A 23,287-nucleotide genomic window follows, 5' to 3' on the forward strand; every position below is an offset into this window, starting at 1 on the left:
GATGATGATGAAATAGGATAGGATAGGATAGGATAGGATAGGATAGAATAGAATAGAATAGAATAGAATAGAATAGAATAGAATAGAATAGAATAGAATAGAATAGAATAGAATAGAATAGAATAGAATAGATGAAGGGAAGGGAGAATGGAATGGAATGGAATAGAACAGAATAGAATAATGAAAGAATAGAATAGAATAAAATAAGGAAAGTATAGAATAGAATAGAATAGAATAGAATAGAATAGAATAGAATAGAATAGAATAGAATAGAATAGAGATGAAGGAAGGGAGAATGGAATGAAATGGAATAGAATAGAATAGAATAGAATAGAATAGAATAGAACAGAATAGAATAATGAAAGAACAGAATAGAATAAAATAAGGAAAGAATAGAATAGAATGGAATGGAATAGAATAGAATAGAATAGAATAGAATAGAATAGAATAGAATAGAATAGAATAGAATAGAATAGAATAGAATAGAATATTCTTTATTGGCCAAGCGTGATTGGACACACAAGGAATTTGTCTTGGTGCAAATGCTCTCAGTGTACATAAAAGAAAAGATACATTCGTGAAGAGTCAAGAATCATCAGGTACAACACTTAATGATAGTCCTAGGGTACAATAAGGAATCAAATCACACTAGAAAACAGTCAATATAAATCGTAAGGATACAAGCGACAAAGTTACAGTCATTACAGTCACAAGTGGGAGGGGATCAGAGGTGGTATTCAGCAGATTCTGACCAGTTCTGGAGAATCGGTAGCGGAAATTTTGAGTAGTTCGGAGAACTGGCAAATACCACCTCTGACTGGAGATTTTACAGTATCCTTCCCCTGCCACGCCCACCAAGCCACGCCCACAGAACCGGCAGTAAAAAAAAATTGAATTCCACCACTGGAGGGGATGGGTGATAAGGAGTGATGAGACGATGAATAGTGATAGTAGTGCAGACTTTGTAGATAGTTGGACAGTGTTGAGGGAATTCTTTGTTTAGCAGAGTGATGGCGTTGGGGAAAAAAACTATACTTGTGTCTAGTTGTTCTGGTGTGCAGTGCTCTATAGCATCGTTTTGAGGGAAGGAGTTGCAACAGTTTATGTCCGGGATGTGAAGGGTCTGTAGATATTTTCACAGCCCTTTTTGTGACTCCTATACAAGTCCTTGATTGAAGGCAGGTTAGTAGCAATTGTTTTGATGATGATGATGATGATGATGATGAGATCCTTTCAGTTGTGTCCAACCCTTGGTGATTCCATGGGCCAGGTCTCACCACATCTTCTGACCTTGCACTGCTTCTTCTAATTGTTCTATATTTTGGTGTTCTGAACCCGCTCCCCAAACACGACGAACCCTCTGGAGCGAATTCAAAGATTCATTTATTAGGAGTGTCAGCAGCCGCAGCAAAAATTTTCTCTCTCAATGCAGGCTAACAAGTCCATCCGTCCTGGAGATGAATAGTTGCCTTCCATATCTATTCATCTCCACCCCCTGCCTTTTATCCCCAGAGTTAGGATGGGGCTTTGGTAGCAGCGGTGGCTCTTCCATCCCAAGGACCAGCCCATAGATTTCCACTGCTCTCCTCTCCTCTGCCTTCTGCGCATCCATGCATCAGGCACAGCTGTTCCTCCTCTTCCTTATCAACCACCTCCAGACCTGGGGGCTGTTGACTTTCCATTGGAGGGCTGTCTCTCTCTCTCTCTCCAGCTCCATTCCCTCTTCCCCCTCCCTGGTTGCCCTGATGCCAACCCTGACTCCCACGTTTCCTCCTCGGCTGCTGGAGGGGCCAGCGGCCAACAGCCCACAACATCTAGCTGGTGCCAAAGCTTTGATGGTGTCCAGCCATGTTCTTTGGTGATCTGGTTTCCTTTTATGGCTAACTCTTTCAAGCATAATTGATTTGCAGGATCCCATCTGGATCGGTCATTGGATCCAGATGGTTTAGTCTTCTGAGCTTTTGGACTTGTGTTGGAGCCCATCTTCAGGGAACTTCTCTCTCACCAGAATGGGAAATTGCTTTTTCCTGTACGATATGGCCAAAATAAGAAATGGCTTATACATGATAATTGTGTCTCCAATAGAGGAATCATGTCAAGATTTAAATGTGTGGAATTCAGCTTCCAGAAGATCATGCTTGGATGGAAATTCTGGGTGTTGAAGTCCAAAAATGCTTAAGTTTCCAAGGTTGACAAACATCACTGTAGACTAGGGCTCTCCAAATTTGGCATGAAGACTTGTGGACTTCAACTCCCAAAATTCTTCAACTAGCCATGCGGGCTGAGGAATTCTGGGAATTGAAGTCCACAAGTCTTAAAGTTGCCAAGTTCGGAGAAAGATATATTTCAACTTCAGCAGTAGTTCCTTGAAAAAAATTATTCTTTTGATTGTACCAATTATTAAAATTTTGCACACGTGCCATCTCAGCTCCTTCTCAAAAATTAATTTGATTAGTTTCTGAATGAGGAATACAAATTACAGAAGAAAGAGAATTGCGCTGTCCAAAATCATTCCAGCTGTTGTTGGGAAAGAATTTACAGTCAAGAACCAGCTAGTGGAAAGTCACGGTGGGGTCCTTGTACTTTGGAAGGACTAGAAAGGTTGCTGGTGATTTCTGAGACTTTTGTGGGGTTGATTCCCAATTATTTAACCATTCTGGAACAGTTCTGGAGTTCAGGATATGGAAGTTAGAACAAGGTAGAACCTGCATAAGTTTTAGATAAAATATTTCATGCAATATGGATGCCAAGTAATAGATCCATTGCAAGCAAAAACTCTGAGGCAGGTAGGTTCTTCAAAGAATAGATTTATTCGAAATATCATATTGGCACATTTCTGGTGAAAACCAACTCTGAAGAATCCTTTGATTTTCATCTAATTAAAAATGAAAGTTTCCTCTCCAATCCCAAACAATCAGTCACATGGCCCAATCAAGGCAGTATCCACTGGTCTGGTGACATCACTCCTCCTTCCTCCAGCCAGGGGTGAGAACGTCCTTGGTTCCCACGAGAAAGTATTTTGTTTTGACTATACAGCCCCAGCTATCTGTAATCCCCTCTCCCTATCCCGCAGCTCTGGTGTGGCAGCACTGAAGCCCCAGGGTTGACAATGGACAGTTCAATGGTGTTCTGGCCAAGGTTTCCAAGACAGTCATTACGCACATGCTTATTTTAAAAACAAGTCTTGTTTTATTGCAACATTGGGAATTATTTTCATTCCCAGCCGGTAATGAATCTCAAACAGTCCCTCGAGATAAGCACTCACCTTGCGTTCCTGTGAAGTGCTGCCAATAACAGAAGTGCCCAATGAACTAGAAAAAAAAAAACCAACCGAAGTACAAAGAGCTTCAAGAATGAATCTGAACCGAACAAACGACTTTGCTTCCTGCAAAGGTTTCATCATCTTTGCCTGTCTTTTATACCTTATGGGAGGGGCAATCACCTCCCAGCTTTACTCCCGAGTCGCCCCTTTTGTTTCAGCTGCTGTCACCTTCTAGCAGCTCTGCGCATGTACACACTGGGAACAGGTTTCCCTTGTTCCTCTGCCTCACTGCTGTCAGACTCTGGAGGCTCCAAAGGCCTGGCTCCATCTCTGCATCAGATGCCGAACCCTTGTCCGAATCCTCCCCAGACTCCCTGACTGGTTCCCGTTCTTCCCCACTGTCCAATTCCACTGCCATCTGCACAGACTGCCAACGAACCACAACAGATGGTGACGTCTATGAGTTAGAGCATGGTCCTCTAACCTCTGATCCATGGGCTGGTATTGTCCCATTGGCACATGCAGCAAAAAAAAAAAAAAAAACTTCTGGGGTATCATTTTTCCAAGAGTATAGCTTTACGGATAATGCCACCTAGGTACAGAAGAAGCAAAGCCAGTTCTGAGGTTATCGCGTGAAAAGCAGCTTAGGTAGAAGCTCCCCCTTTTTCTCCTGGGCCACCCACTGTCCATTGTCCACCCATCATATACAGTCAGTTTGTTTTGGGAATAGCCTGTGCCTTTCAGAGGTTTCCCACCATTTGACCTTGGGGTGTAAAAATTCTCTCTGGCCACAGATGGGTGTTCTTGAAGTCCTCAATTCCCTCCCAGCTTCCCAAAAACTCCAATTAGTCCCCTCTCCCCTCCTTAGTTTCTATTGTCGGGTTGCAAGCAGAGATGTCTGAGACAGTCAACCCTAACACCATGGCCTGCTGGAAACTGGTCCATGTAAGCGACGGGTGAGCGAGCGATTCCACAAGACAATACGAAGCATGGTTGTTCTTATGAAAGGTCCCTGGTGCAAGGAAGGTTGGGGACCCCTGAGTTAAAGGTATGATGGTGCAGCAGTGGGACCCTACCTGTTTCACTACTGGTTCAGGGATGCACTTGCGCACACATGCACACCTTATGTGCACACACCTAACAGGTGCGCACAGCTTTCCACACACCAGCTGATGCCCGAAGAGGCAATCCGCAGAGAGGATAAAGGAGAGAAAAGCGCAAGGGCAGATGGGAAGGCCAATTTTGCATTTTTTTCTCTTCTTTCTCCTCTTAGCTGATTCTCGGAGGCTTTTTTTAACTACTGATTCAAGTGAATCGGACTGAACCGGTAGCATACCACCACTGGTATGGTGGCCTCCCCTTCATTCTTCTTCTTATTGTACCGTATTCATCATCGGATGTTGGTGATCGTGTTGGCGATCCTATTTTGATCAGCGGTCACACACACACAAAAATGCGATTGAGTTTTGTCCAAACCAGTCCCTTAGGTTTTGAAGCCATGATGTTCTTCTTCCTGGACCTCGTTTAACTTTCAATCTTTCCCTGGAGGATTAAGTGAAGTATGCTGTATTTTTTTCCGGGTGTCACATCACACGTCCCCTTCATTGGACAGCATCTGGATAGTTCAGAGAAGAAGAACAAAGAGGATAAAGAGACTGGAGGCTAAACCATATAACGAACAATTGAGGGCACTAGGTATATCTAGTCTAATGAAAAGGAGGACTAGGGGTGACATGATAGCAGTCTTTCAGTATCTGAGGGGCTGTCCCAGAGAAGAGGGGAGGTTGACCTATTCTCCAAATAGGGCAGGACAAGAAGCAAGGGATGGAAACTAATCAAGGAGAGAAGCAACCTGGAACTAAGGAGAAATTTCCTAGTGGTGAGAACAATCACCCAGTGGAACAAATTGCCCCCAAAAGTTGTGGAGGCTCCATCACTAGAGGTCTTTAAGAAGAGATTGGACAGTCATTTGTCTAGAATGGTATAGGGTCTCCTGCTTGAGCAGGGGGTTGGACTAGAAGACCTCCAAGGTCCCTCCCAACCCGTTTATTCTACATTCTATGCGGTGGGGATGCTTCAACTGGGATTCTTTGACTGAGCAGGGAGTAGATTTTGAGGCCCAAGTAGACCCTTCCACCTTCAGGAGCCAAAAAGGAAGATACTCCTCTTAAATTTCATTGCTGAAATAGACATAAAGTGGATCTATGGAACTTGCACAGTGAAATACTGCTAGTTCCAATAAGTGTCTTTGGGGAAGTCTGAATTTATAATAATAATTAAATTCTCTAACTCTTGGCTTTTTGGCATCAGCTGCCAAGGGATATATTTTAGAATCTTCTGGGAAGAAAAAATTAAATTTGTCTTCCTGGAAGCTACTCAGGCCTGTCTTAGTTTGACCACACTGATCCCCCCTCTCTCTCTTTTACTCTGTGCTTTCTCTTTTATCTCTCTTTTGTCTCTCTCATTTTCTCTTCCTCCTTCTCTACCTCTTTCTCTCTTTCATCTCTTTTCTCATTCTTCTTTTCTCTTCCATTCTCTCTCTTACTCTTTTCTCTTTCTCTTCTCTCTCCTTCTCTCTGTCTCTCCCATGGTCTTTCCCTTTCTTTCCTTTCCCTCTCCCTTTCTTCCACTTCCTCTCTCTCTCTCTCTCTCTCTATGTCCCTTCTCTCTCTCATTCTTTTTCTCTCTTCCATTCTCTCTCTTGCTCTCTTCTCTTTCCCTCTCTCTTTTCTCTTTCTCTTTCATTTTCTCTCCCTTTCTTTCCTTTCTCTCTTTTTCTCTCATTCTGTCTCTTTCTTCTCTTTCTCGTGTCTTATTTCTCTCCCTCTCTCTGTCTTCTCTCTCTCCGTCCCTCTCTTCTCAAACTACCAATGACTTTTTGAGACCTCTGCTATGGTTTGCATCCAGAAAGAACATTGCTTATGGTTGCTTGCCTAAACAATCCACGTAGTGCTTTGAAAAATGAGGTGCACCTTTTATTTTTTTCAAAATGAATGCTCTTATAAGCTAATGGAAAAGAAAGGCACCTGGTCAAAACAATAACCCAAACCAACTTTTAAAAACAATCATTAACTAGCAGAGCTTGCCTAAACTACTAGCCCAAATGCTTTGGTCAGCTGGTAGGTCTTTACCACTTTGCAAAAAGCTTAATGAAGTTAAGGTCCTCCTGCCTCCTGATCTCAAGGGGGATGTGGTTCCTCAGAGCAGAAAACGGGTGATGGAATGTTGTAAGGAGATGGATTCCCAGGCAGGTGAAATCCAGAGGAGTAAGAGGCAACTTATGTGTGAGAGAAAGGGGATGAAGACATCCCCTCCCTAATAGTTCCCAAAGAATATTGTAAATGTAATTAGTAGAGTGTTCAATCTGGCAATATTCTGTCTATAGGTTTGAAACAAGAAAGAACTCAGCTTGGAAAATTCACCATGTGTTATTCTTGGGTTCGGGCCTGACCTACAGAAGGGTCCAATGAGATGACATTGTTTGATGGAAAGGAGTTGGAGCATGTCCCCCTTGCTAGATCTGGTGGGACAAGCAGAGATAACAGATACAGTCTTCCGGCCTGAAAGCCAAGTAGGGCTTGAAGAACCAGCATCTTGGATTACAATAGGATGTTCACGGAGAGCCACTGCAGCTCCCTGAGCACTGGTGTTATATGGCTGTAATTTTTTTTTTTTAAAAAAAGTGCTTCAAAAATATCTGCAGTGCTGCGTTCTGGTCCAGCTAGAGCTTCCAAATGATCTTGAAGATTAACAGCACTTGGATCACATTACAGCAATCCAAACAGGCGATGACTAAAGCGTGGGTCATCAAGAAGAAGATCTCCTGGACTAAGAACAGGCACCGATGGTACCCAAGGCAGACTGGTGCAAAATCAGGGTTGTCCACAGATCCTTGTCTTGATGGTGGAATGACAAGTGGGTGAGTTTGGTCAATCACCAGGAGAAGTGACTTCTAGTCGACTGGATCACTGGAGATTTCAAAGAAGAGATTGGATAGGCACTTGTCTGAAATGGTATAGGATCTCCTGCTTGATCAGCGGGCTGGACTAGAAGACCTCAAAGTCTGTCCCATCTGTATTGTGATTCTGATTCTTCTCCAAAGCACCACAAGGCAGGAGAAGAAGCAACAAATGGAAGCTAATCAAAGAGAGAAGCAACCTAGAACTAAGGTGAAATTTCCTGACAATGAGGACAACCATTCAATGGAACAGCTTCTCTCTGGAAGTTGTGGGTGCTCTAACACTGGAGGTTTGAAGAAGAGGCTGGACGGTCACTTGTCTGAAATGGTGTAGGATTTCCTGCTTGCACAGGGGGATGGACTAGAAGACCTCCAAGGTCCCTTCTGTTATTCTGTTAGTCTCCACTGCTAGAGGTTTTCGACAACCATTTGCCTGGGGTGGCATGAGGCTCCTGCCTTGAGCAGGGCATTGGATTAGAAGACCTCCAAGGTCCCTTGCAGCCTTATGAGTCTATGTCCTCTTTTATCAACCATCTCTAATACAGAGCATCAAGTTTCGTTACCAGAAGTGTCATTCAGTGCAGCTTGCAAAATCAGAGAAGGACATTGTACCTTGAGTGGCTCCTCCATCTCTATCTGCAGAAGAACAGATGGTGGAGCATATGGCCTGCCAGGAATGACCCTCCTCCTCCTCCTCATGTTGTGTTCACACAACAGCTTTCTAATTGTCTGGACTACAAATTGCCTTGGCCGAGAGCAAAAGGATCATTAGCTTTTTTTTCCCAACTGGATAATCTCCAACTATGCGGGAGGTGGTGCCCATGAACTCCAGCTGATCTAGATTGGATGAAAGAATCTACAATCCAGATCAAACCAGTGAAGGCTGAAGGGAAAAGCTCACATGCTTCATGTATCAGGAGGTCTTCTATTCAATGCCCTGGTCAATCCAGAGATCCTATACTATATCAAATGGCTGTCCAATCTCTTCTTGAAAACCTTCAGTGATGGTACACTCACTTCTGGAGGCAAGCTGGTCCAATGATTAATTAAAGAATAACAGAATAATGGAAGGGACCTTGGAGGTCTTCTAGTCCAGCCCTCTGCTCAAGCAAGAAACCCTATACCATTTCAGATAAATGGTTGTCCAATCTCATCTTGAAAACCTTCAGTGATGGGGCCCCCACAACTTCTGGAGGCAAGCCATTCCTCTGATTGATTGTTCTCCCTTCTCATTGCAAGGTTGAGAAACTTTGAGGTAAGGCAAGGCTATTTTAAGGTCTAGGCATGTCTATGGTTCTAGGTATGTCCACAGTCAGTCTTACTTCGGCAATACTTTTCTAGTCTTTCTGGGCCATGTATGTGCCCACTCTGTTTACAAGTTGCTTTACATGTTCAGGAAGGAAAGAAATATAATTGGAACTTGAAAAATATCAGCGCCCTCCTATCTTCCTGTTCCGAGTTGAGAAATAGCTTTAATATTCCTCTGACAGCTTCCCCTGGTTTATGTCTCGTAAATAACTTCAGTGCATAAAGGCTGGCATTATTGAAGCAGAAGTGGGATTCATTCTTCAATCTTGTAGGCTGCAGACTCTACCTCTCCTTTTCCAGAAGTGTAGAATATTTATGGGAATTTTCATGAAATGCATTTATGGCTATAACATGTTCTATTGCTCCTGCATATATATATATAGTTTTATGCTTGATTTGTCTGCTACCCTCCTGGGCCACCGCACGCATGAGAGAATACCACAGTTGGTCGGACCTGGTTTTGAATACAAAGTCTGACCAACTAATTTTATTCTTGGAATGATGACCCCCCCGCCACACCACCAAAAAAATTCCTATAGTATTGTAGCTAAGGTTCAAGCAGTTGGTGTTCCTTTCCATAGTGGGGCAAGGAAATATATCAGGGAATCACCCTTCACTTATGAAGCCACATTTGGAATAGTGTCTGTAAGAGATTTTCCATCATCCAGGTCATGGTTGTCCCAAAGGTGCTTTTTTTTTCCAAGAGGTAATTGGACTTTCTGGTTTTTCCTATGAAGACATTTTGTTTCTCATCCAAGAAGCTTCTCTAGCTCTGACTGGATGGCGAGGAATGGAAGAATTTATATTCCTTGCAGGCAGCTGGTCATTTGCATCCTTTTACAGAGGTGTTGAGGCCACTTGGAGGTTTGCCTTTATCCTCAGGGTCACCTGAGTCATGCAAATGGGTATGGATAAACCCATTCGCATCACCACTACAACTACAACTACAGATAAACCACCAAGCGGCCTCCATGACTCTTTAAAAGGATGCAAATAACCAGCTGTCTGCAAGGAATATAAATCCTTCCAATTCTCCACCATCCGGACAGAGATGAAGAAGCTTCTTGGACGAGAAGCAAAACATCTTCAAAGGAAAAACAGAAAAAAGTCCAATTGCCTCTTGAAAAAAAGTACCTTTGGGACTTGGAATAGCACATCCAATTCTGTTCACCGTGATTTTAAAAGAATGATGCTAAGGCCTTAGAAAGAGTGCAGAGAAGATGCTTAGGGGTCTGCAGAATAAATCACAGGAGGAACAGTTAAGGGGACTAATTATGTCAAGCCTAACAAAGAGAAGGCTTAGGGGTGAATAGTACTTGATGGGTTTCATAGAGAAGAAAGAGTCAAGTTATTCTCCAAAGCACTTGAGGGCTGGACACAAAGCAATGGGTGGAAGATCCAACCTGGAAATAAAGTGGAATTTTTTGGACAAGAAGAATCAATAATTAATGGAATAGCTTGCCTCCTGGTGTTTGGGTGCTCTATCACTGAAGGTTTTAAAGAGAAGATTAGACAATTAATGCAATCCTAAGTTGCATTAACAGAGGGATACAATCGAGATCAAGGGTGGTACTAATACCACTCTATAAAGCCTTAGTAAGACCACACCTAGAGTACTGCATCCAGTCTTGGTCACCACACTATAAAACAAGATGTTGAGACTCTAGAAAGAGTGCAAAGAAGAGCAACCAGGATGATGAGGGGACTGGAAGCTAAAACATACGATGAATGGTTGCAGGAACTGGGCCTGGCTAGGATTCCATGATTCTTTGAGTTAGTATTGCCCTCATATTGCTTAAAATCATCTGATAGTGAACATTTAATATGCCAAGAGCTCAGTCAGAAGCTCCTTTGAATTCTATAAATGAAATGTTAAGCCAAATTTCTTTCAGGCAAGTTCTCCAAGTTCTCAAGTTCTTTCTTTGATAGAGCCTCAAGAAATCTGCGATGAGGACAACTTGGCCTCTGTGGTGTGGAAAGAAACTCCAGCTGGAGATGCAGCGGCTGTCCGATGTCCTCGTAACGCGACAGGTAAGACGTGGGATCAGATTGTTATTCCATTCCCCCCTTTTTTGGTCCTCCTTCTGTTAGTTTGCCTTTTCGTCTTTGCTTCTGAAATATAATAAGGATATTTCTATATAAAAAAAGAAAAGTAGAGATATAGTGGCTGCCCTTGAACACCTGGAGTTAGCTTATCTTCAAACATTTTAACAAGGGGTTCTCTTGCTGGGTGGTTGTGGCCATGGTGGGCGTGGCCTAGTTGGCTTCCTGCACCATGGTGGCGGGGGGGGGTGTGTTTTTACCCTCCCGGGGTTCCGGAGGCTTTCCTCGAGCCTCCAGGAGGGTGGAAAACAGCCTCCGCAGGCTCCGGAGGCTCTCTGGAAGCCAGAAACGGGCCCATTTCTGGCTTTCCCAAACTTCCAGGACTCCCGTTTTTCACCCTCCCCGAGCCAGGAGTGGGATATGGGGGTTCTCCAAACTGTGCCGAATCTTAGCTAGGGGTTTCTCCCGAACCCCTGCGAACCCCCAGCAGCCCATCCCTGGCTGCCTCAGATTCTGAAAGGAAAACAGCTAGGGCCTTATGAGGTCAGTGGTACGCTCGATATTTCATGTTTAAGCTTGGGGCTCATTCAGATCTCCACCAAGGTGACCTTAGTAAAAGAAGGAGGCAGTTAGTGAAAACACACCCTAAAACCTAGAAAGAAAGAAAGAAAGAAAGAAAGAAAGAAAGAAAGAAAGAAAGAAAGAAAGAAAGAAAGAAAGAAAGAAAGAAAGAAAGAAAGAAAGAAAGAAAGAAAGAAAGAAAGAAAGAAAGAAAGAAACCTAAAGGGACAACTCTCTTAGTTAGAAGATGGAAAAATCCTGCCTGGTTTTTCAAGATTCTGATATCACGGTCTCCATTGGTGTTTTTACAGTAGGGAGTAATTACCCACAAGAGGTTAATTTGGGCATATCCAGGGGGTAATGGAGTTATTTACCTGTGGGGGTCCTTGTGCTGGAGGAGGAGGAGGAACAGGAGGAGGAGGGGAGGAGGACTGTGCAGTCCTTGGTACTCTCTGAGCTTGGTTATTTTCCTGCAGGCATTTCATGCCCAACTAGGTAATCTCATCAGGGCTAGATGGGAGTGGGGTTTACAGGGAGGAGTAGGAGCGTAGGAGTTCTTTCCATGTTATGGTTTTCATTATATTTTTCTCTCATCAGGGTTGATCCTACGGCGGTGCCTTCTGGATGAAGATGGCATCGCCTATTGGACGCTTCCAACCTACGTAAAGTGTGTCTCCATAGACTACAGGAATATCCAGATGATGGTGAGTGGGACTGGCGCTCAGAATGAGATGGGAAATAGGTGCTTTCCTATTTGAATTACTGAAGGTGGTATCTTGAGATAACCCCAAATGTGCTTTTGTCAAGAGGCAACTGGACTTTCTTTGTTTTTCCTTGAAGACGTTTTGCTTCTTTGTCCAAGAAGCTTCTTCAGTTCTCTTCAGTTCAGAACTGAAGAAGCTTCTTGGTTGAGAAGTTGAACGTCTTCAAGGAAAAACAAAGAAAGTCCAGTTGCCTCTTGAAAAAGCACCTTTGGGACAGCCATGACCTGGGTGATTGAGAATCTCTATGGACATTTGGTTGACTAAATTCTTGTCAACTAATAGAGGCTTGAATCAATCTACTATGCTTCTAATCTTTGGAAATATTTATTTGGTAATGAAACATTTGTGAGCAAGCAACCAAGCTCAAAGAACACCAAGGACCCCACCGTTCATCTCTGAGGTACAAATATTCTCTTCTATCATTTTTAATTAATGGCTATAGCAGTTTGATCTTGGTCAATGGCAGAATCATCTCATTCATGCCTTCTTCAAGCTTCCCCGAAAGAAATTTCAAATGGAAAAAATAGACCTAGCACAGATGAATGATCTTATCAGTTAAACATGAGCCAGCTGTGTGCACCAACAGCAGCCAAAAAAAAAACCCTAATACAATCCTTGATTGTGTAAACAGAACCATAGGATCAAAACCATGTGAAGTATTAGTACCACTTTACAAAGCCTTTGTAAGACCACACCTGGAATACTGCATCCAGTTTTGGTCACCACATCACCAAAAAAAAGATGTTGAGACTTTGGAAAAAGTGCAAAGAAGAGCAAAGAAGATGATTAAAGGCCTGGAGATTAAAACATACGAAGAACGGTTGCAAGATTTGGGTTTGGCTAGTCTGAAGAAAAGAAGGACTAGGAATGACATGCTAGCAGTATTCCAGTATTTTAGAGGCTGCCAAAAAGAGGAGGGGGGATTAATTTGTTTTCCAAAACACCAGAAGGTAAGAAACAATGGATGGAAACTAATCAAGGAGCGAAGCAACCTGGAATTAAGGGGAAACTTTCTAATAGTGAGGACAATTAACTAGTGGAAAGGCTTGCTTTCACAAATTGTGGGTGACTCCATCACTGGAAGTTTTTAAAAAGAGACTGAACAGCCATTTTGTCCAGAATGGTATAGAGCAGTGATGGCTAACCTTTTCAGCTTGGTGCGTCGAAAATCGGGAAAAAGTGTAGCCTTCAAGAAATATCAATAATTTGGTTTATGACGGACTGGGCTGGGGTGATCACACAGGGCTGTGAAACTCGTCTCCCTGGTCTCAGGGCTGCAGGTGCAGGATGTGGGGATCGGAAGGCCACCTTACAGGGCTGTGAACCTCATGGATCTCCTTTCCTCCTGTAGCATTCCTGAGGTAATGAAACTGACAAACCTCAGTTTATGGCGGTTAAAACTGGTTCTCTGCTGCAAAGATCTTGCGGCAGCGGTGACACCACGCCTCCACGCAACAAGCAGGGAGCAGGGATTGGAGCAGAGCACAGGCAGCCTCTAAATGTGCAGGTTTTCCCCACACCAACAGGCGTGTCAGTCAAAGTGCCTCGGCGTGTCACAAGTGACACGCGTGTCATAGGTTAGCCATCCCTGGTATAGAGTCTCCTGCTTGGGCAGAGGGGCTGGACTAGATGACCTCCAAGGTCTTTTCCAGCACTATTTTGATTCTGATTCTGATTCACCCAAAGTGTCCGTTCCCGTCCCCCACAGAATTTTCTGGTGTTTTGGCATGGCACTAAGGGATTGGGTGACACAGTTCTGTCTGGCCAGGAAGAGAAGTTTTGATAGGGTGCAAATTGGCTGGATTGCAAAATGCATAAATGCGAACAATAGTAATGCAAAAAACAAATACACATGGACATTACAATAGCATTGCAGGAACTATAAATAACAGAATAAGAGAGTTGGAAGGGACCTTGGAGGTCTTCTAGTCCAACCCCCTGCTCAAGCCAGAGACCCCATACCATTCTGGACAAATGATTCTCCAATCTCTTTAAAACTTCCAGCGATAGAGCACCTACAACTTCTGGAGGCAAACTATTCCACCTATTAATTTTTTTTCACTATCATGAAATTTCTCCTTAGTTTCTAGGTTGCTTCTCTCCTGGATTAGTTTCCACCCATTGCTTCTTGTCCTGACCTCAAGTGCTTTGCAGAATAGCTTGACTCCCGCTTCTCTGTGGCAGCCCCTCAGATACTGGAACACTGCTATCATGTCATCCCTAGTTCTTTTGTTCCCTTAGACTTACCCAATTCCCTTACCCAATTCCTGCAACTGTTCTTCATATGTTTTAACCTCTAGGCCCGGGGTCTTCAAACTTGACTGCTTTAAGACCTGCAGACTTCAACTCCCAGAATTCCTCCTCCAGTCATGCTAGCTCAGGAATTCTGGGAGTTGAAGTCCACACGTCTTAAGTTTGCCAAGTTTGAAGACCCTTGCTCTAGGCCCTTAATCATCTTTGTTGCTCTTCTCTGCACTCTTTCCAGAGTCTCAACATCTTTTTCATCATCATGATCATCAGACTAGCTCACTCAAGACCCAAGCCTTATTCGTTTGAGCTTGGATGATTTCACTGGCCACCTTAAGCAGCCCAGAAATCTTGGTTTTAAAATAGTTAGCAGTTGGACTTGTAGCACCAGTGAATTTTCTGCATTTCTTCTCTGGAAGAATTCCAGAAACTGTAATCTAAGGGTGAGCTGTGGATTTTATCTTCCCTAAGTGAAGCTTTTAATGACATAGACATGCAGGTCTCAGAAACAACTGTACACATGTATTGTATTTTGGTTGGTGGTGTAACAGAGTAACAATAACAAAGTAACAACAGTTTTAAAAGGGATCTTGGAGATCTTCTAGCCTAGATTCCCTGGTCCAACAGGAAACCTTATACCATTCTGGACAAATGATTGTCCAATCTCTTCTTAAAAACATCCAGTATTGGACGATCCACAACTTCTGGAGGCAGGTCGTTCCACTGATTAATTGTTCTCACTGTCATGAAATTTCTCTTTAGTTCTAAGTTGCTTCTCTCCTTGGTTAGTTTCATCCAATGTTTCTTGTCCTGCCTTCAGGTGCTTTGGAGAATAGCTTGACTCCCTCTTCTTAGTGGCAGACCATGAGAGATTGGAGCACTGCTATCATGTCACCTCTAGTCCTTTTCATTAGACAAGACATACCCAATCCCTGCAACTGTTCTGTTTTGTTCAGTTGTGCTAAAAATATAGTATTTTTTAAGGAAATACTGTATCATTAAATAATATTTCTTCTTCTTCTTCTTCTTCTTCTTCTTCTTCTTCTTCTTCTTCTTCTTCTTCTTCTTCTTCTTCTTCTTCTTCCTCTTCCTCTTTCTCCTCTTCCTCTTCCTCTTCTCCCTCTTCCTCTCCTCCTCCTCCTCCTCCTCCTCCTCCTCCTCCTCCTCCTCCTCCTCCTCCTCCTCCTCCTCCTCCTCCTCCTCCTCTTCTTCTTCTTCTTCTTCTTCTTCTTCTTCTTCTTCTTCTTCTTCTTCTTCTTCTTCTTCTTCTTCTTCTTCTTCTTCTTCTTCTTCTTCTTCTTCTTCTTCTTCTTCTTCTCCCTCTTCTCCTCTTCCTCTCCTCCCTCCTCTTCTTCTTCCATTTCTTCCATTTCTTCTTCCTCTTCTCCCTCTTCCTCTCTTCCTCCCTCCTCCCTCTCCTCCTCCCCTCCCCCTCCCTCCCCTCCTCCCTCCCTCCTCCTCCTCCTCCTCCTCCTCCTCCTCCTCCTCCTCCTCCTCCTCCTCCTCCTCCTCCTCCTCCTCCTCCTCCTCCTCCTCTTCTTCTTCTTCTTCTTCTTCTTCTTCTTCTTCTTCTTCTTCTTCTTCTTCTTCTTCTTCTTCTTCTTCTTCTTCTTCTTCTTCTTCTCCCTCTTCTCCCTCTTCTCCCTCTTCCTCTCCTCCTCCTCTTCTTCTTCCATTTCTTCCATTTCTTCTTCCTCTTCTCCCTCTTCCTCTCTTCCTCCCCTCCTCCTCTCCCTCCCTCCTCCTCCTCCTCCTCCTCCTCCTCCTCCTCCTCCTCCTCCTCCTCCTCCTCCTCTTCTTCTTCTTCTTCTTCTTCTTCTTCTTCTTCTTCTTCTTCTTCTTCTTCTTCTTCTTCTTCTTCTTCTTCTTCTTCTTCTTCTTCTTCTTCTTCTTCTTCTTCTTCTTCTCCCTCTTCTCCCTCTTCTCCCTCTTCCTCTCCTCCTCCTCTTCTTCTTCCATTTCTTCCATTTCTTCTTCCTCTTCTCCCTCTTCCTCTCTTCCTCCCCCTCCTCCTCTCCTCCTCCCCCTCCCTCCCCTCCTCCTCCTCCTCCTCCTCCTCCTCCTCCTCCTCCTCCTCCTCTTCTTCTTCTTCTTCTTCTTCTTCTTCTTCTTCTTCTTCTTCTTCTTCTTCTTCTTCTTCTTCTTCTTCTTCTTCTTCTTCTTCTTCTTCTTCTTCTTCTTCTTCTTCTTCTTCTTCTTCTTCTTCTTCTTCTCCCTCTTCTCCCTCTTCTCCCTCTTCCTCTCCTCCTCTCTTCTTCTTCCATTTCTTCCATTTCTTCTTCCTCTTCTCCCTCTTCCTCTCTTCCTCCCCCTCCTCTCTCCTCCCCTCCCCCCTCCCTCCCCTCCCCTCCCTCCCTCTCCCTCCCTCCCTCCTCCTCCTCCCTCCTCCTCCTCCTCCTCCTCCTCCTCCTCCTCCTCCTCCTCCTCCTCCTCCTCCTCCTCCCTCCTCCTCCTCCTCTCCTCCTCCTCTTCTTCTTCTTCTTCTTCTTCTTCTTCTTCTTCTTCTTCTTCTTCTTCTTCTTCTTCTTCTTCTTCTCCCTCTTCTCCCTCTTCTCCCTCTTCCTCTCCTCCTCCTCTTCTTCTTCCATTTCTTCCATTTCTTCTTCCTCTTCTCCCTCTTCCTCTCTTCCTCCCCCTCCTCCTCTCCTCCCCTCCCCCTCCCCTCCCTCCCCTCCCTCCCTCCTCCTCCTCCTCCTCCTCCTCCTCCTCCTCCTCCTCCTCCTCCTCCTCCTCCTCCTCCTCCTCCTCCTCCTCCTCCTCCTCCTCCTCCTCTCCTCCTCCTCTTCTCTTCTTCTTCTTCTTCTTCTTCTTCTTCTTCTTCTTCTTCTTCTTCTTCTTCTTCTTCTTCTTCTTCTTCTTCTTCTTCTTCTTCTTCTTCTTCTTCTTCTTCTTCTTCTTTTGACCTACCAGACCAGAGAGCACCTCTCAAAAGCCCAGAGGGGTCTAACTGGAGAAGGGGTCTCGGAAGTCTTACAAAACCTGGTGGAGATCTCTCAGGATGGAACCAGCTACAGTGGGGATCTGTTGTCAACTTTTGACATACTCAGGAACATGACTGAGATTTTCCGCAGGGCATATTACAATCCAACGATGAGTGATGTACAGGTGAGTTTACAAACAGGAATCCCCGCAGGTGTGAATTAACATGGGTATGAAGGCTTAGTATTTAGATTACAAGTGCTTCCATTTTGTTTATTTTTGTTTTATTCTGAGAATTCTCAATTTAGTCTTGATTCCAGAGCAGTGTCCGTCAATCTTGACAACGTGAAAATGTGTGGACTTCAACTCCCAGAATTCCCCAGCCAGCATAGCATGGCTGCCTGGGGAATTCTGAGAATTGAAGTCCATGTATTTTAAAAATTGCCAAGGTTGAGAAACTCTGATCGAGAGTGATTCTGATAGAGCTCTTTCATAGTTTGTTGTGTACTGTGAAGTCGCACGTACCACCAACGAGGGTAGAGATGGCACGACAGCATAACGTATTTATCATTTTGATGAAAGCTTTCAATTCCTCTGAAAGCAAAGATGTGCAAGGAAGAGATGGCAACACTTGATGAGATTCTAGCCGATGAGCCCTGAAACATCGGCAATCAGCCAGTCCCAGGCCTAACCGGGACAGATTACAGGAGATTAGAGAACCAGTAAACAAGTAACAAAGAGGGGTATTGATTAGGGAATGGGTTCAGCCAGACAGTCAATTCCCGTTAATGCCTTGATCAGTAGATGCTTTGCCAGGACAAAAAACCCCGATGGAATCTCATCTTGGGAAAGTGATCGGTGACAAATTGACAAGCATGGTAGGAACGGAATTTAGATGAGCTTAAGACTTATTGCACTCTTAAAAAATAACCAGGAACGATTGTCTTTTTTCTTTAGAATGTTTTTTAGAATGGAATGGACTGTAGTAGAATATAATACAGAATACAGAATACAGAATACAGAATACAGAATACAGAATACAGAATACAGAATACAGAATACAGAATAGAATAGAATAGAATAGAATAGAATAGAATAGAACAGAATAGAATAGAATAGAAAATACAGAGTACAGAGAAAAGAATGGAACAGAACAGAATAGAAAAAAAACAACAGAATATAGAGAACAAAACAGAATAGAATAGAAAATACAGAATACAGGGAAAAGAATGGAATAGAACAGAACAGAATACAATAGAATTCTTTATTGGCCAATTGTACTTGCACAAGGAATTGCAAGTGCAGAAGCTCTCAGTGTACATACAAACAACAAAGAAATATGATCATAAGATACCAATAATAGAAGGCAATAGGAAAGGTGGGAAGGTTAATAGTAACACAACCCTACTACATAGTTAGTAAATATCCTAAGACATAAGACGGTGCTGTGAGAGTTCGGTGTTTAGCAGAGTGATGGCACGAGGGAAAAATTGACTCTGTCTAACATGCAAAATTATTATAGAATTATTAATTATCAATTAATAAATGAACAATTCAATTCATCCTAAGAATGAAGGGAATTTTTCCCTCCATTGTTAACAGGTCGCTCCATTGCCATATTTTTTTTTCCTTCCTCCAATTTAAAATCGAACTGAATTGAATTGAATATTTTATTTGGTCAAGCATGATTAGACACCCAAGGAATTTGTCTCCGGTACAAAAGTGTATGTGCAAAGTATCATCATCATCATCAAAAGGGAGAGTAAAAAAAGATGACAAGAAGGATAAAAAATAATCTTACATCCACACTACTTGGGTGAATATATTTTAGATATACTTTATATACTTTAGACAGAACTGAGAGAACTAGCTGTTCAGCAGAGCGAGGGCAGGAAGGGAAAAATTGTCCCTGTGTCTAGTTGTTTTGGCATTCCATGCCCTATAGCGCCATCTTGAGGGGAGACGTTGAAACATTTTATGTCCAGGATCTACAAATCTCTTCTCGGCCCTCCTTCTGACCCATGAGATATAAATACAGATCTTCCAAAAAAGGCAGGTTGGTTGTAATCGTTCTTTCTGCGGTCTTGACTATCCGTTGGTCTGTACCTGTCCTGTTTGGTTGATGGAAAGCTATATCGGAGGGGATGGTGGTGAAGACCATCTGGAGATGACTCTTTATGAGATTTCAGCTCAGCTCTCAATGCCTGAGATGCTGAAATCACTGGCGTTCTGGTTCGAAAATAATCTTGGGATTTGTAATTTTTCATACTTGAGCATTCCGTAGGATAATCCATCCATTGGGAGGTGCATTCCCAATATCAAATGCCGCTTTGCTATTTAAGCACTGCAGTGCAGTGTTTCCCACCTTGGCAGCTTGAATGTGGGTGGACTTCAACTCCCAAAATTCCCCAGCCAACCTGGCTGGGGAATTCTGGGAGTTGAAGTCCACCCATCTTCAAGCTGCTAAGATAGAGAAACACTACTATAGTGCTTCTCAAAACCCATACTGAAGGTATTGTGCAGGGGGAAAAGCCCCTAGAGAAATGAATTCTTCATACCTTCTTAGAAGTTCTACCATCACCTTTTCTTGGTCTGATTGCTAGCATAGATGGAAATAGGAGATCAGGTTCACCAATGGATGGATCATCTCTGGTTGAATATGTTGGTAGATCTGAGAAATATCCTTAAAATGTCCTCTTCACACAGCATCTGTCTCTCAGTACTGGTGGGATAGCCATGACCAAATGCCTTAAAAATCCAAAGCCTGAAGCACCCATCCTTCCAGTACGAGTCTGAAATCTCACTCTGATCCCAGTGACCGATCCAGATTGGATCTAAAATTGTCCCCATGGAGATCCTTTTCTTCCTGTCTTCCTCAACATTTTTTAACGAATGGCTCTGAAGGAAAAGACTTCTCTGCCTTAAGATGGGGAGGATTAAAAAGAGTTGATTGAGGGATGTGTCAATAAGGGTGTGTCAATTTCAGGGATGAATCCGCTGCCTTTCTGATTTTTCTTCTCAGAATTTCGTCCAGGTAATTAGCAACGTCTTGACCGAAGACAACCGAGACAAATGGGAAGAGGCTCAGCTGGTATGTGAATCTTCAGCTTCCCGTCATAACTTCTTCTGGAAATTGCTTGGAGGGAGAACGGCAATTTTCTCAAGAGTTTATAATACAATTAGTCCTTGACTTACGCCCGGTTGCTTAATAGTCGTAAGTTAAGGACTCTCTGCATAATAAAACTATGTAATAATATTTGCTTAGCAACTGTTGGAAGTTTTGATGGATCTACCTGAGGGGTATTTACAATCCAAATTTGAAGTTATGATGATCACGTGACCGCATTCAAGGGTTAGAATCCTATGGGAAGAGAATTCACAATCACCTGGTGATTGGCCCAAAATCACCCAGCTGGTTTTCATGTCTAAATCAGGACTAGAATTCACCTGTTCTCTTGGTGATTGGCCCCCAAATCGTTCAGTTGGCTTTTATGACTCACCACCTCCTGGTGATTAACCCAAAGTCACATAGCCACCTTTCATGTGTAAGATGGGACTAGAACTCACTGTCTCCTGGTGATTGACCCAGTCACCCAGCCTGCTTTCAAGTCTAAATCAGGATTAGAAATCACCCATTCTCATGATGATTGGCCCCAAATCCCCCAGTTGGCTTTCATGACTAAGGTGGGACTAGAACTCACCATTTCCTGGTTTCTATTGCCAGCACCTTCCTTGCTACATCAAACTGACTTTGTGCTGCAAAGAAGCCAGAGACATTGAGAACAAATAAATAAAAACTAAGCTTTTGCGCAAAAATGTTTGCTATAGGCTTACCTTTCTGATGTAAGAGGAGAAAAAAAAAGCAATAACTGCAAAAAAAAATTGTGCCGCCTTTTCAAAAGCCAAGAATTTAGACAAGAAGACGAAGTGACACTTGGAAGCTTAGTTCAATATTGTCAAAGGTACCTTGATGAACAGCGACAAATCTTTTTTAGCAGATTTTCAAACGAAACTTTACAACACGGAGATGCGGGAACCGAGGAAGAAGCTTGTCTAATCCCATTTTTTTTAAAGGAAACGTCTTGTTCTGAGCCACGGTGGCATTTTTCTGCGCGTACCATCCCGGGGGTGCTCTAGGGCAAAGATGTGAGAATCAACCAAGATTAAAATCTTCAATTAAATTATTAACACAACATATTTAATCAGGTCAATGGAAGCTCCCCGGAGCCGACAGTTCGGTGCGGTGGAGCAGAGGAGCAGAGCAGAGCAGATAACAGGTTAATTCTGTATCCATAATTAACAAAGGGAATTGAAAAAAAGGACCAAGGCATAAACAGCCTGGAGTTGAGATCTTCTAATCTACCAGTCAACACCAGGATGGGACATCCCCATCGGGATCTTAAGCCAGTTGATAGAGCCAAATTTTGAAGCTCTTTTGGAAGGCAAGGGGACAACTCACCACAGCTAACTCATTGCATATATATTCATTTTTGTCATTCACATTTGGTTTTCTCCTTCCTTTTGCATCATTTATTTAATGAATCTATTCTGCATAACTGTTGTGGCCTGTTGGCTGCAGAAGGAGGAGCAGAAGGCATGGCAGTTAGGGTTAGCATCAGGGCAACCTAAGAGCTCTGAGAAGGAAGAGGCAATGGAGCTGGCAGAGAGAGAGAGAGAGAGAGAGAGAGTGGTGGAGCCTGGTCTGTCTGACAGCCCTCGGATGGAGAGTCAACAGCCCCCAGGTCTGGAAGTGGCTGATGAAGAAGAGGAGGAAGAGCTGGGTCCAGTGCCTGAAGCACAGAAGGCAGAGGAGAGGAGAGCAGTGGAAATCTATAGGCCGGCCCTTGGAATGGAAGAGCCACCACTGCTAGCAAAGCCCCCAGCCTAGCTCTGGGGATAAAAGGCAGGGGACGGAGATGAATAGGTGTGGCAGACAACTATTCATCTTCTGGCCAGTTGGACTTGGTTAGCCTGCAAGAGAAACTTTTTTGCTGGGGCTGCTGGCGCTCCTACTAAAGGAATCTTTTGAGTTCATGTCAGAGGGTTTGTTGTGTTTGGGGAGCTGGGTCACAACAGTAACTCTTATCCCGTGGTGAGTTGTCCTGCAGCGAGTTGGTTGTGGTGAATTGGCCATGGTGAGTTATCCTAGACTCCTTTGGGAAGGTCAAGAGGTCGGGGCAGCCATCAAAACTTTGGAACTGGGTTGTAAGTTCCTCTGAAGAGGTCCATCATGACTTTACAGCAAATGGTCATAGGTTGAGGATTACCTGTGCAGTAATCGGATCTTCAACCCATTAAGTGAAAGAGATCAGACATGTCTCTTTGTAATGCTGCAATCTCAGCCTTTTTAGCTACTGTGAAGGCGTGGAAAATCCATCTTCAAATTTTGCCATGTGCCATGTGTGTGTGGAAATTGTACAACCACTTTTATTTCCCTGTGTTTTGCCAGTCTATGTGTGGAGATTGACTTGGGCCTTGTTAGAAATTATGTATGTATGTATGTGTATATAGCAAACAAAGAGCACAATCACCATGTGGTTTACTGCTTAACGTCATATGTATGTGCATACCAGTGGCCAAGCCTCTGAATTTTAATCACATAACTACAGGGATGCTGCAACAGTCATTAAATGTGAAAAATGCTCCTAAGTCACTTTTTGGCAGTGCCCTTTGATCGGTCAATAAATAAATGGTTGTAAGTCAAGGACTACCTGTATATCCTTGGGTCCCACCTGCCCTGTTTCACTGAGGTCCTGCTCCCATGTTGCAGATGGGGTCCAACATCAAAGAACTTTTCCGACTTCTGGAAGACTTCATTGACGTGGTCGGCTTTCGCATGAAAGATTTTCAGGATTCTTATCAAGTGACTGACAACTTGGGTGAGTACGTTGGACCGATCCAAGTGTCTTGCCCCACCACCCATTGATTTCTAAGTGGTAGGATCCAAATACTGGGATAATCGATCCATTCCCTCCATCCAGAGTTAGTTTTCCGATGAAAGATTGCTGAGCTTCTCAGAAACAGGGCAAGTTAAGGTCAAACCACAATGAGTGTTTTGACCCATTTTGTGTTTATGGGAAGAGATGCCCAGCGGGTTTGATTTATGCCTCTCCTGGCAGTTTACACTAAAAAAAAAAACACCCCACCATGAAATGTAATATAATATAACGATGCGGATGGGCACGCAAAGTGCAATGTTAAAACCCACATCGTAATATAAGAATG

General features: G+C 43.5%; 1 protein-coding gene across 1 annotated transcript in view; it reads left to right on the plus strand.

Moving 5' to 3' along the window:
• ADGRB1 (adhesion G protein-coupled receptor B1) overlaps window positions 1-23,287 on the plus strand; it is a 380,456-nt gene that overhangs the window by 199,861 nt on the left and 157,308 nt on the right. Inside the window, exons 9-13 of the mRNA XM_087958904.1 lie at window positions 10,458-10,559; window positions 11,730-11,836; window positions 17,054-17,248; window positions 20,085-20,153; window positions 22,833-22,941. Coding sequence (XP_087815030.1) covers window positions 10,458-10,559; window positions 11,730-11,836; window positions 17,054-17,248; window positions 20,085-20,153; window positions 22,833-22,941 — 582 coding nt within the window. The remainder of the gene's footprint in view (window positions 1-10,457; window positions 10,560-11,729; window positions 11,837-17,053; window positions 17,249-20,084; window positions 20,154-22,832; window positions 22,942-23,287) is intronic.

This window comes from Notechis scutatus, chromosome 3 (assembly GCF_049901735.1).
Source record: "Notechis scutatus isolate UNSWTSFEM ecotype Mainland chromosome 3, rNotScu1.2, whole genome shotgun sequence".
In the NCBI taxonomy this organism is placed as follows: Eukaryota; Metazoa; Chordata; class Lepidosauria; order Squamata; family Elapidae; genus Notechis; species Notechis scutatus.